Here is a 12,999-nt window from a genome sequence, read left to right on the forward strand (position 1 = left end):
AACTGAGGTGCCCGGCTGCGGGCATGGCAGGACGACGGCGTGGCTGCCCCCAGTCAGCCCCACTGGACACTGCTCATGTGGCATGTGGCACCACAGTGTCCCCCACGACCCAGGTGTCTGCCACCAGAGGTCAATCCCAAACCCACGGCAGCCTGTCCTGGGCTGCGTAGTCGTCACCCTGTGGATCAGTGGAAGGTGGGCTGTGTTGGGAAAGAGTGGAGGGTGTAGACAGAGGGGTCACCAGCCCTGCTGTCACCCTAGTGCTACGCAACAGCAGCCAAACAAAGCTGAATAAATCAGAAACCACAGCTAGAAGCCTCTTTGGCTGGAGAGCATCCCCTTGCGGCATCCCTGCTCCTGGGACGTGGGCTCCAGCCTGGCCCTGAGCCAGCACAGAGCCCCCAGGACCTCCAGCCACCGCCAGTGGTGCAGGCACTAACTCCATCACAACACGACAAGCACCAGCTCCCTCTTCACACACCTTTCAAACCCTATGTTCTAAAAAACTACATGTGTTCTTTTCACGGTCAGCTCTTCGCAAACCATGAACAAAAATGCCTTTGTCACCGTAGTTTTCCAAAGGCCGTAGGAAACAGAAAGGGACAAAAGCAACCAAGTTCGTATAAAAATAAAACCACTTTAGTAGATGGAATTTCCTTTTAAAGGTGGGTGCCCATGAGCTTGAATCATCAGTATTTCCTCAAGGACCTTGGCTCTGATCCCTGCACAACCCAAACGTGGTTGTTATTTGGTTTCCATCCATGCTAGCGCTGTAGCTGCTTTTTAACCTCCGTGCTGCTTCAAGTTCCAGCTGCCCATCATCTAAGACTTATGAAATGACATCCCTGAAGGACAAGAGCAATGCCATTTGTGAACTCCTTCCCCGGGAACATCCATTTGTCCAGGGTTATCTCAGCATGATCAAATGAGCAGAGCCAAATGAGCCAGTTCAGGCACCTCCACCGCTGTCTGTCATCCCCATGGCCCTACTGCCCACAGCTGCGTGCTTGCAGGACTGCAGCAAACATGAAACAGAAGAAGTGAATTTCTTAGCTGGAAAACAACTACTTGTCTGTCAGGTAACTCATCAGCTGGATCGCCTCCCTGGTCTATTCCCCACACAGAGCCACAGGCCGCTTTGCTGGTCAGCATTGATGCAGGGCGGACTGGGTAAGGAGGTGGTGCCTGTTTAAGCCATCAAAAAATACGAGTCTGCTCCTGGTACCTGTGGGATGTGGGCAACTTCCCTGCTCACACAAGACTCCTGGTCTCCCTCCCCACTCCCTCTGAAGCATAGACCAAATGGAGCTGGCATGTCATTGTTCCTCCAGAAAGTGGGCTGGGTTGGTCAACCCACTGCCTGCGTTACAACCTGCTTGTCCAGGAATACTTTCTGGGCCATGAAACAGTGTCTTCTACCTAAATACAGGCCTCCCAAGCAGACAAAATGGATCATTTCCTTTGATTATTTGGTTGCAGTCTAGAAATAAACTGAAGTCTTCCTCTGGAGATCAAGAAAAGGACACAAGTAATGTCACCTGACTGCTTTTGCTCTGTGTGTTGTAGTGGTGACCCACAAAATCAAGGTGTCAAACCCACTCCACATGTAAGCAGGAACTACTCCGTTAATAACACAACGATAAATACAAATTCATAGTTAAGTGTATATACATCAAAAAAAAAAAGTATCTATATAAGCAGAGAAAGGAAGAGAAAGCTTCCACAGATGCGTTAATTTTATCACAGTTATAAACCAAAGAAGAATGACCAGAAAATTGTAATAGTGACAACCTTTGTCACGTCCAGAGCAAATGTTCACAGAGCTGGCATGCAGTAGCTGAGATAAGGCAACGAACGGTGCCCTCAGTGCTCTGGAACAGATCTCTGACTGACGGTTCACAGCAGTCCGATGCAAACCATAATACTGCTAGTCCTTTTAATCAGTGACCAGCAATGTTTTTTCAACCACTGTGATGGTAGCCAAGAATGTTTCCAAGTCTTGTTTATTTAAAAGCAAGCATTGAAAATGGTGTTACTTTTTGCCACGGGCACGCAGTAATAGATCATACATCTGCTGGACCACAGAGAGGCACAGAAGCATGATGCGTTGTCTGGTCTTTCCGATCTGGAGAGTTTTTATTGAGTTATTTAATAATAGCCCTGTAATTAGTACCATAATTTCCAACTACGATGTTGAGAAACATAAACAACGGAGGCACCTGGGCACCTCTAGCTCGTTTGCAGAAACGCTGAGTTAGTGCTGAAACATTACTGACTCATCACAATTCATTCAACTTGTTCTAAGTTTGGGCTCAACTCATTTTGATCACCCTGCTGGGATTCCCACCCCGGAGGGAGAAAACCGCCCTGTGACCTCAGCCCCTGCTGGGGGGCTGGGCTGGAGGGACACAGATGGGAAAGCTAAGACCCCTACTATTCCATGAGCAACTCGCACCTCCTGTCTCGTTCTCTCCTTCAAGAAAATTTAGCAAAATAGGCGTATTGTTCTCCAGGTCATTTTAAGTGTTTAAACAAATGGCACCGCTAGGTCAGGTTTCCTGATTACCCAAGATCTGAAAATCTCCGAGAACTTCTAAGCTACTTCTTTCTGGCACAAAATGGTATGTATGAAGCAAGCAGGCAACAGCAGCTTGGTTGTGGTCATTCCTCATTCTTGAATACTTCCAAGAGAAAATGATGGCATTCAAGCAGAAACACATACATTTTAAATAAAACAGTTGGGTAATTCCTTTCTCTCTCACTTCCCTGTCCTTCTCGCTTCTCTTCTAGTTTACTGGAAGAGCCACGCTTCTGTTCAAGATATTTCTGGCTGGAGAGGAGTGTGAGGAAAAGTGTAGGAAGAACCTCAGTCCCTGAAATTTCCACCCTGATCCAAACTCCTTATGAGAGGGGCTGAACATGCTGGACACCCAAACATCTGCATGATGGATGTACGTGTGACGTGAAACATCGACTCATAGAATGGTTTGGGTTGGAAGGGACCTCAAAGCCCACCCAGTTCCAACCCCCTGCCATGGGCATGGACACCTCCCACTGGCTCAGGCTGCCCAAGGCCCCATCCAACCTGGCCTGGAACCCCTCCAGGGATGGGGCAGCCACAGCTTCCCTGGGCAACCTGTGCCTCACCACCCTCATCATGAAGAACTTCTTCCTAATGTCTACTCTAAATCTCCTCCCTCCCAATTTAAAGCCATGAAATCAATCCTACTGCTACTAAAAGTCACCAATCTCATGTCATGACTACATTAATTCAGGAGACCGGGCGCCCTGCCTGACAGATTTGTGTTGTCTCCTTGCTTTCTTTAAAAACCCAGGTACCTGTATTGAGAGCTTTTGGCTGTGGAACAGTCTGATTCAGTCTCCCAGAACATGTGTGCTAACTTAATTAATGCCACAGTACATCATTCTTGAAAATAAGTGTTTAAAATTCTAAGCAGAACAAATCATATTCCAAGATTAGATGCTAACATCATAGTGGTTATTTTTCTCAAGGACAGTTCATTCCAAGGGAGAGCGAGCTAAGCCTTATAAAGCTCTTGAATCATGTCATAACAGATGACAATACCGACAGCACCGTTCACTTAAAGAGCAGGTAGATACATGCCGGCTTCTCTGAGAGGTAACAATCCAACTACTCAAAACCTTTCCAATCAGTTTTGCATTTCTCTAAACCATAAATGACATCAAAATGTTTCGCTGTTCATAAATACCACGTGCTGATTTGATATTTTAACACTAAATTTGGATACAGCAGATGAAATGGCCGATACACTGCAAAGCACTGGCAAATGATCTTCTCATCTATGTATTTCACTATTTAAACTGTATTTATTGAAGGGGAAAAAAGGGAGAAGGAGAAGACATCCTCTCCCCTCAACAGACAGATAGCAGCATGGTGTGGAACCACAGCGTCTGTGGGTCAGCCTGGACGTGCTCTTGGTTTCAGTGAAAATAAAAAGCAACTTGAAGAGCATAAAGGGTAGAAGAAGCTGGATTTTTTTTTAAAGTGATCTACATGGTGTGATGGCTAAAGCAGAGCCAAGGAAAGGCCCTGATAGGAAAGCTGGGTCGGGACAGTCCTCCAAGGACAAAGATGTCTCTGAAGAGTGGAGCCTACAGAGATAAAAGAAACCACAGCAGAGAAGGTTACTGAGTGCTGACTGGGCTGGGACATCAGTCAGGTGGAGACCACAGCTGAGAAGCAAGTGTTCAGCTTGACTGTGTTCTGGCCGTGAGCTGAGCCCACCGGAGGGCTGAGGCTGCCTCCCCGGCACTGTCAAGGGCTCGCTCTGCCATGAAGCCCTGCCCTGTCGGAGCTCATCCAGCACACAGGGCCCCAGCACAATCATGCACTGCCAGAGTTTCCAGTCTCAGCACTTCTTTTCAGGGGTCCCCAACCTGGCCATCATCTTCCCCTCCATTCAAGTTCAAAGTGTAACCACTCAGCCTTTTCAAAAAAAATTTACTGATTTCATATGTTTTTACTGGCCTTTCCTAATTGATAAAAACGTGGTTTACTGCAGACCGTGCCCCTGGGTGCTTTGTGAGAGTCGCTCATCATACCCTCTCATGCAGTGGAGTTTGGCTCCACAGTGCATCATTTCTCTAAAGAGCCATATGGAGAGAATGCAAGTATTCAGAGGGCTAAATCCTGCACGTTGAGGTCCCAAATTTCATAAGCTCCCTGTGCACTTCAGTCACAGACTGCTGGTCAGCACGAGCTCTGCCCTGGAGGCATCACGTGAAGAGGTGGCACCACACAGCCCCTCTCAGGCTCTCACAGACGCATGCGTTTCCCTGGCCATTGCCAGAGCTGGTGCTGAGGGACTCAGGGTATGTCCTGCTCCTGATTCCAAACAGAAACCTTTTGAGCCCACATGTCCCAACACCACTGACCAGTGCCGTGGCCTCAGCATGGGTGGAAGCACAATCAAACAAGGCAGCTGACTTTGGCGCTGCAACCCAAAGGGCTCCTCGCCATCAGCATCCTCCTCTCGGTATTCATTTCCTGATCAAGCATGATTTATTTATGAATTTATCTAATCGCATTTTGGTTCTACTCCACCTCTGGCTGGTATCCACTGCCAAAGAGAGCCCCTTGGTGATTCCAAAGAGCCACGCGTGTGCCAGCTCTCAACTCAGCATGGCTGCCTCTCCTGTAACCTGACCGTGCTCTGGAGAACGCTTTTCTCAGAGAAAACATCTCTAAAAAGGGAAACGGTGTGACTCAGCAGAAGGGGAACCTGTGGCGATGTGAGCTCTGAGAATAGTGACAGCGGCAGCAGGAAACACTCGCTGCCAAATGACCCTCCATGTTCCTCCCAGCTCGCTGCCTTCCGAGCAGCAGCTTGTGAGCAGAGATGTGACTAAGAAAGGGAATTAATTGTCCTTGTAAGGAGAATTAAGCCCTGTTAACGCAGAAAAACGGGCAGAAAAAAAAGCATTACAATTACAACTGGGTGCATTTTAAAACCAAGATCCTTCTTGCTTCTCCCAGCGTGCTCCCCAAGTTCAGGGATATCCAAGAGGAGAACAACTCATCCGTCCTGCAGCCCCCTAAGCCTTCGCATCCTCCCCATGCAGAGAAGATGCGGCAGCTCCAGGACTCTGAGACTTGTTCCGACGGCTAATGCTGAGCACTGGCCACCAGCACAGGCACTGAGGGAGGACTGGGGCTGCAGGGATGGGCTGTGGCACGGCTCCACTCTCTCATCAAAGCTGCTGCTGGCTGCTGCGTGATGCCGGAGAGGGAGAGCATCGCTGGCCGTGCTACAGGGAGAGCCGACCTCTCGCAGGCGTTATGTGCCCGAACACACCTCAGTGTCCAACATACAAATGGGGTGACAGCAGATCGCCTGCCTGCTCGGCCTCTCCCATTGCTGCCTGTAAGCACTGGGTGTCACCGGGGCTGCCGAGGGCTCGCACACAGGCTGTGCTCTCAGGCTGCGCTCCCAGGCACACCCCAAGCGCGCGGCAGCCGGCAGCACGTCACTGGCTCACCGCCCACACCGCTGCAGCACCGATAAGGTGCCGAAAACACTGTCAGGCCTTTCAGATAAGAAAGATTCAGGGCAAGGGAGAGCACTAGCTAGAGAGCACCAACACTTGTCAGGGTTGTCGCAAGGATGATAAGCCCAGCGCGGGAGGCCTGTGGGGGAGTGCCGGCACCATCTGTCCAGAGTGAAAGGAAGAGAGAGGCCGAGAGCCGTCTTTTACCCAGGGAGCTGAAGCTCTGCCCTCACGTCCACCCTGATGCTCAGCTTCTCTGCCTGTGTGCCCCTGACATTAAAACCCGGGCACACACCAACACAAGTTACGAGGTGCTCATGCTGCTGCCAGTGTCATTCCGAAAGGTCTCAATATTTCCATTTCTTTCTTCAAGGGAGGGTCAGAAGCAGAACTGCAAGCATTAACTTACTGCACGATGACTTAGTCACTCCCTGTCCTTACTTGTCACCAAGATACAACATTATCAACCAAAGCAAAACCTGCATTATTTTCTTCCATGAGAAAAATATGTTATATGTAGGCAACATAATAAATGATACAACTTGTGAGAGTAAGCTATACGTATCGGCTCCTACCTCCAGCCTGTCTGTCCTCATCAGCTTCTGGGCAGCGGCAGCAGCAGCGGCAGGAACCGGGACCCCAGGGTTCCCTGTCACCAGCATCGGGGCGGTGGGCAGGATCTCCGCTGGGACCAGGCCTGGGGAGACGGGCCCCAGGTAGGGGTTGAAGGCGGCCGATGCGTTGGTAGCTAAGCTCGGTGCAACGGAAAACATCGGCTGCGACCAAAGAAAAGAAGAAGACACCTTAAATGTTTATACTTGCCACACCGTCAGCGTAATAACTTCTTGGCCATCATCTTGAGCACAATGGTAGTGAGTTTTGAAGGGGAAAGAAGCGTTTGTTGTGTTGGTCGGACATGAAGAACACCTGTGCAAATGTCACACATGAGTGAGTCTGCAGGGACGGGCATCCTCCACCAGCCCCTGTTGGGTCTCCTGCTCCAGCTTTCCCTACACCATTGCAGCACACGGCAGCTCTTAGAGCATGCTCTCACTTGACCTGCACTTCAGCACTGCCATCACAAAGGAGCACTCCTCGAGGCTGCGGAGGAAAGTCTGAGGCTGGAGGGACACGTCCAAACGTGTACAAGCTCTTGGGGACAAAAGGCTCTGGATGAGAGCCCAACACACCATCGAACCACACTCAACTTCAGACACAGATAAATATGTTTCTGACTGCTGACAGCCAGTACTGGCTCAAGAACTGCAGTGGTTTCATACAGCGACACAACCAGACAACCATAATAATCTATTTTTACAAAATTAAACAGGCTGTCCACGCAGATATTCAAAACCAAATACACTGCACCAAGGATATGCTTGATCTAGCCCAAAACGTTAAGCTAGAGAAAGAGAGCGAGCATGCAAATACTGGGCTTTTTTTTGTTTGTTTGTTTGCTTGGTTTAAAAAAAGAAAGAGTCAGACGCCCTTGTAGGCCAGCACATGGTGTGAAGATAATTGGATGTAGAAGACCAAATAATGCTGTAAGACCAAATGCGGAGCTGTTGCACTGCAGTAAAGATTAAATAACTCTTCTGCCCCGCTGAAGGCAAACGCACTGCACTACCAGTCGAACTGCCAAATAAAATTCAGTCCGGAGTGTTTATCTTGAGTAACTAAATAAAGTAATTACTGAAGGCATTGAGTTTTCTCTTCCAAACTAATTTGCAGAGGGAAAAACAACTACAGAGTTAAAGCAACTCTTTCTCTGTTTCACGTCTATTGAAGCCAGACAGCATTAACACCACATGTTTTTGTGTTCCTGAGGAAATGACTGAACCGTTTGGGAGCAAGGAACAAAGCCATGTGAAACACTGGACAAAAACACACGCAGAGATTAGTGAAGAAGAAAAAAGACTGCAAGTTGTGTAAACGAGAATAATCTTTGTAATGTCTCTGGTTCTTCATCCACGTGAATCAAAAACAAACAGAAATTGTACAGGAGATAAAATATTACTCTTAAATCCAATGCTAATTAACTGCACTTTTCATTACTGTGTTATCAGCTGTGTAATAATGAACATGAAAAATAAAACTACGAACCAGCCTGTTAAGAGATACCAGTGTTTGTTTTCAGCCCAATAGACTTGCTATACAGTAAATAAAAGACTACGCCATTTATTTCCTACCGAGATCATTTTATCCTGATATAAATATCCTGCGGCCTTTAGGCCACGCAAAGCAAACAAGACCACGACACGGTGAAGCCCGGGCAGGGCACTCTGCTGGGTTCTTTAACATGTCTTTAACAGCCACCTCCCAAGCTGCTGCTGTGCCAAGGAACATATAGGAATCACAGAATCCTTAGGCTGGAAAAGACCTTTGAGATCATCAAGTCCACCTGTACCTGTCCACCACTAAACCACATCCCAAAGCATATCCAAAGTGCAAGGAGTGCACTGCATACACAGAGAGAAACACTGACAAGCCTGCAGCTGCGCGTGACCGACAAACAACCTGCAGGAAGGTCTGGGACCTTGCCCCACCGCAATGTATTGCCTCTGGAGCACCGATGCTCTGGATTTTATGATCTTAAAGGTCTTTTCCGAACAAAATGATTCTGTGATTCTGTGCAGAGTGAGCAGCCTCTGAGCTCCCCATGCGCCTGGCACCCTGCGGGCTCCTTGGGGGAAGAACGGCACTAGAGTCTCCAGCCACTTCCACAGTCCATCTCTGCTGTTCTGGCCTCACATCTGCATCGTCCTGCTTCCACCAGGCATTTCCACCCTCCTCCACAATGGAAACGGAAAAAACAGGCTCTGGCACCGCTATTGTGAAGCACTGCAGCATCACTCACTGATGCCCTGGTTTGTTTGTGTCATGAATAGCAACCAAATCTGTCTCTTTTCACAAAGCTGTGAGTAGACACACATCAACATTTGGTTAAACATGGAAAATATATGAATGCAGACCTTTAGACTAACATTCCTTTTTAATGTTGACAGTGTCCAGTGTGAAGGTAACATCTGACTCAAACTGAAATTCTCCTTTTTGCTACACTCACACTGTCCCTAATGAGTAGAATTTGAGTCAATGTACTTGGAAGAGCAGCACAAACCTTCCAGCCATGTCTGGGGAATTTCAGGGTACGGTCGCTTGAGTTCAAACATTACAGGCTCCAAATTTCCAGAATTCTGTCTTCAATTCAATACAAGTATCCATAGCGAGGCCCATTGGCTGGCCCAGCAATACTGTTTCCAGCTGGGTGTCATCCTAGTAATTTGGCCTTAAATTACTTATTTTTTAGCACAGTTGAAGCGGCTGCTATTTGAGGGTGTTCTAGGAAGTGATTTATAACATCCCATCTAACAATGCTTCAGTCAGTTTGTTTTGTTTTACAAAAATCAATTCCATATGCTTTAATAAAAGTAAGTGAACTGACTTAATGAGAGACTCTAATTTGGTAAGCAAAGCAGTGAGATTCTTTCACTCAACTTTCTGTTTGATAAATGTTTTAATTATCTTAGTTGCAACTAATGTCTGTGGATTCTCCTCATCTTTCTTTGAGCTCCCTCTTCTATCTGTCTTTATCCAGCACTTGAGGGGAGGGAATTCAAACGGGGATTGCGTGTCCTGCTGACTGCAAGCAGCGAGATCCCAAGGAAGAGCTCTGCCTGCTCAGATTGGTTCTGTTCTTGCTGGTTTAGGAGGAGCTGGGCTCAGCCAGACTATGGCTTTAGTACCAGGACATCAGTTGGTTCTAGCACAAACACGACTTTGTCGCACTAGTGCATATAAAAATAAGCCTGTGGCACGTGCACATGACTGTTTCAAACTGCTGGAACTTAAATAAAAACAATTTGAGGTTGCCCTGAAGTTAAAGCACCTACAGGACAATGTGATAAAGCCTGCTCTGAGCCATCTAGCTCTGCAGTGCCACAGCTTTGAGTGTCCGCACGCCGACGCTGCCTCAGCTCACTCCTCACCGAGGGACACAGATAATTTTAGTTAAGAAAAGCCAGTCAAAAGAGAAAAGAAAATATCGTCTCTTCTCATGCTGCACTAACAAATACTAAAGTCAATTTACTATGATGAATCCACCACAACAGCTTCTGCTTTTCTCCCCTACATAAGCTCTTTCCTGAAAGAGCTGAGGCATAAAGCTGAGAGAACAGTTACATTAACTGAACCAAACAAGTACTACATCACAGAATGGTTTGGGTTGGAAGGGACATTAAAGCCCATCCAGTCCCACCCCTGCCATGGGCAGGGACACCTCCCACTGGATCAGGGGCTCCAAGGCCCATCCAACCTGGCCTGGAACCCCTCCAGGGATGGGGCAGCACCACTGCTCTGGGAACCCTGGGCCAGGGCCTCCCCACCCTCATGAGGTTCACACAGCCCCACTGTGACAACTGCACCACTCAGCTCAGTGATTTTGGCATTTCTTTGGTATTTACTGGCATTCTGAAGACCCATTAAATGTGGGGTCAAATAAGCATTTGGTACAAGTCTGACAGTCCTTCCTGCTAAGCTGATGTTTCCTACAGACTTACTATATTTTGAGGAATATTTATTACCACTATGTTTTTTGAAATAGAAATTGAGCTTATCCAATTGAGTGAAAATAGGTTTCCTAACAGAGGGTATCTAGAAGTAAATTCAAACCCCTAAACTGTACCTTTGCCAGCAAGAAAGGAACAAAACAACGGTTAGAGAACTATCAATAAGACATACTTATTATTTATTTTTCAATTTATTTTTCCTGTTCTGACATTTTACCCATCGAAAGAAAAAGTTTCAGCCAGGGGAGCATTATGTGCCTTTTAAGTAGAATATATCAGCCTTGCTCATACATTAATCAGTACCCCGTAATGTCTGAGCTGGAAATTTATATCAAAAGGGTTCTGGGCCAAATTTAGCTCAAATGACCTCTCTGGATTGCATCAGAGAAGGCCCTGGCACAGGGTGTTTAGCTCCCAAACATGCAGGTTTGCGGTGGGTGGATGCCAATCACATTTCCATCTGCTGAAATGTGGGATTACTGCAGGGCAAGGAACTCGGCCACCGCAGGCAATTTTGTGGAACACTGCGCTGCCCTCACTTACAAAGGCGTGAGAGAAACAGATATAATGTAATTGATGATCACGTTTTACTGTGACCTGATGAGTGATTTCTGATGGATCCTTCCTTCCCCGCACCTTGGCTTTTTACAGGAAGTAGGATTATTGATACTTGTCCTTTCCGCCAGCCCTGAGCTGGGGATCATGCAGGTCAGACTGGCAGGCACCGTACATCACCCACGGCAAGCATTCAGCTCTGTCTCACAACATGCTGTAAAAAGCAAAGTCCAATTCCAGCAAGAAATCCCCTGAGAAGGTTCCCTTGAAGGAACAGAAAACATCCATTGGGAATCTTTTCAAACCCAGGAACTTCATAGCACACATGATACGGCAAAAGGAAATGCCTATGAATCATAGAATCAGGGAATGGTTTGCGTTGGAAGGGACCTTAAAGCCCATCCAGTTCCACTCCCTGCCATGGGCAGGGACACCTCCCACCGGATCAGGCTGCTCAAAGCCCCATCCAACCTGGCCTTGAACAATCCCACACATGATGAAATTCCACTCTCACATGATGAAATCCCACACAGACCTCACTTTCTTAAGAAATAAGTTGCAAAAACATAATTAAATGAACAGAAGAGGAACAAAAATAATTTAACAATATTACTTCAGGCAAGGGAGAATCAAGCGGTACAAAGACAGACAGGCATTTCACTGTATGGCTTTCTCCATCGGTTACAGGCGTTTGTGTACAGGGATTTTACAGGTGAGCACATCCCTAGCTCACTTCAGCTGCAACCCCCTGCTCAGGGACCAAAGGGAAAAAGCACACGTACCACAGGCTGCAACGGGGCACCAGGCATCATGGCATTGGCGAGCTGCATCTGCTGGGCCAGCATGGCCATGTTCTTCTGCTGAATCAGGTTATTGCGTCCATTTATCTCCAGCTGCGTTTTTAAGTGTGGTGGTGGGTGAAGATATTTGCAGTTTTCCCTTGAACATCGACCCTGAAGAAGAGAATTGACAAAACTGGCTTAGAAGCTACAGGCGTATCTTCGCTCCTTATGTCAGCAGATAAACCGAACACATACACCCTGCAGACCTAGGAAGAAAGCCCCGGCTACTTCACTAGCTTACCCCACACTGACCAGAGCAACTCTACAATTACAGTATCAGCTGCTTGCTTTGCCTTTCTGAACTATGTATTTCTGTGGTGCAACTCTAAAAAATGCCTTTTCGTTTAAAAGTTGCTGAAGGCGAGCAGTGGGTGTGCTTCTCTTCCCGCTGTGCAGGGGCACGAGAAGCACGGAGCACACCACAAAAGCTGCGGGCAAAGCAGCATTTCTAGCAGGAAAACAACACCAGCTCTGCACTCTCATTAGAGCTGTAACACAGCATCTTTGGACTTACAGATGAGGCTTTTCTTTATAATTGTGTAAACCAAAGACAACCATCAGAACTGACTTGTTTCTGAAGTTTTCATTAAATTCAGATGTGGTAAACAACAGCTTTCAGCACTAATTTTATTTGGATGAAAGGATATTCATCAATCTGACAACCACTCACATTAAGGAATAATAAGGGAGAATTCTGTGTACAATATACGAGGCCAACACAAAAACCTGAGACTGACCCTATAGCTCGGGAACCACGAGTGGGAGGGGAGAGAAAAAGAGATGAGAATACAACACGTTCTGACTTGTTACAGTAAGACAAGGCTCAACTCGATCACTTCACTCACTGTGAGCAGATGGGTGTTCAAACAGAGACTTTTTCTCACCCTTAGTTAGAAAACGTCACCTTGCAAGAGCGAACAGTGAATTCACATCAAGACACTGCACTGGCCCACAGCGCTGTCTGTGAAGTAGTTTTCAGTTCATAACAACATCGCTGAGCCCTCAGC

At 47.2% G+C, this 12,999-nt stretch overlaps 1 protein-coding gene across 12 annotated transcripts in view; it reads right to left on the reverse strand.

Annotated features, from left to right (window-relative positions):
- Positions 1–12,999, reverse strand: part of MBNL1 (muscleblind like splicing regulator 1) — a 103,046-nt gene that overhangs the window by 17,780 nt on the left and 72,267 nt on the right. For all 12 annotated transcript variants that reach the window (XM_054075044.1, XM_054075035.1, XM_054075041.1 and 9 more), the window contains 2 exons: positions 11,933–12,103; positions 6,606–6,806 (listed from right to left, as the gene is read on the reverse strand). In XM_054075044.1, the coding sequence (XP_053931019.1) occupies positions 6,606–6,806; positions 11,933–12,001 (270 nt within the window). In that variant the 5' untranslated portion in view covers positions 12,002–12,103. The remainder of the gene's footprint in view (positions 1–6,605; positions 6,807–11,932; positions 12,104–12,999) is intronic.

The sequence above is a fragment of the Cuculus canorus genome, chromosome 9, assembly GCF_017976375.1.
Source record: "Cuculus canorus isolate bCucCan1 chromosome 9, bCucCan1.pri, whole genome shotgun sequence".
Taxonomy (NCBI): domain Eukaryota; kingdom Metazoa; phylum Chordata; class Aves; order Cuculiformes; family Cuculidae; genus Cuculus; species Cuculus canorus.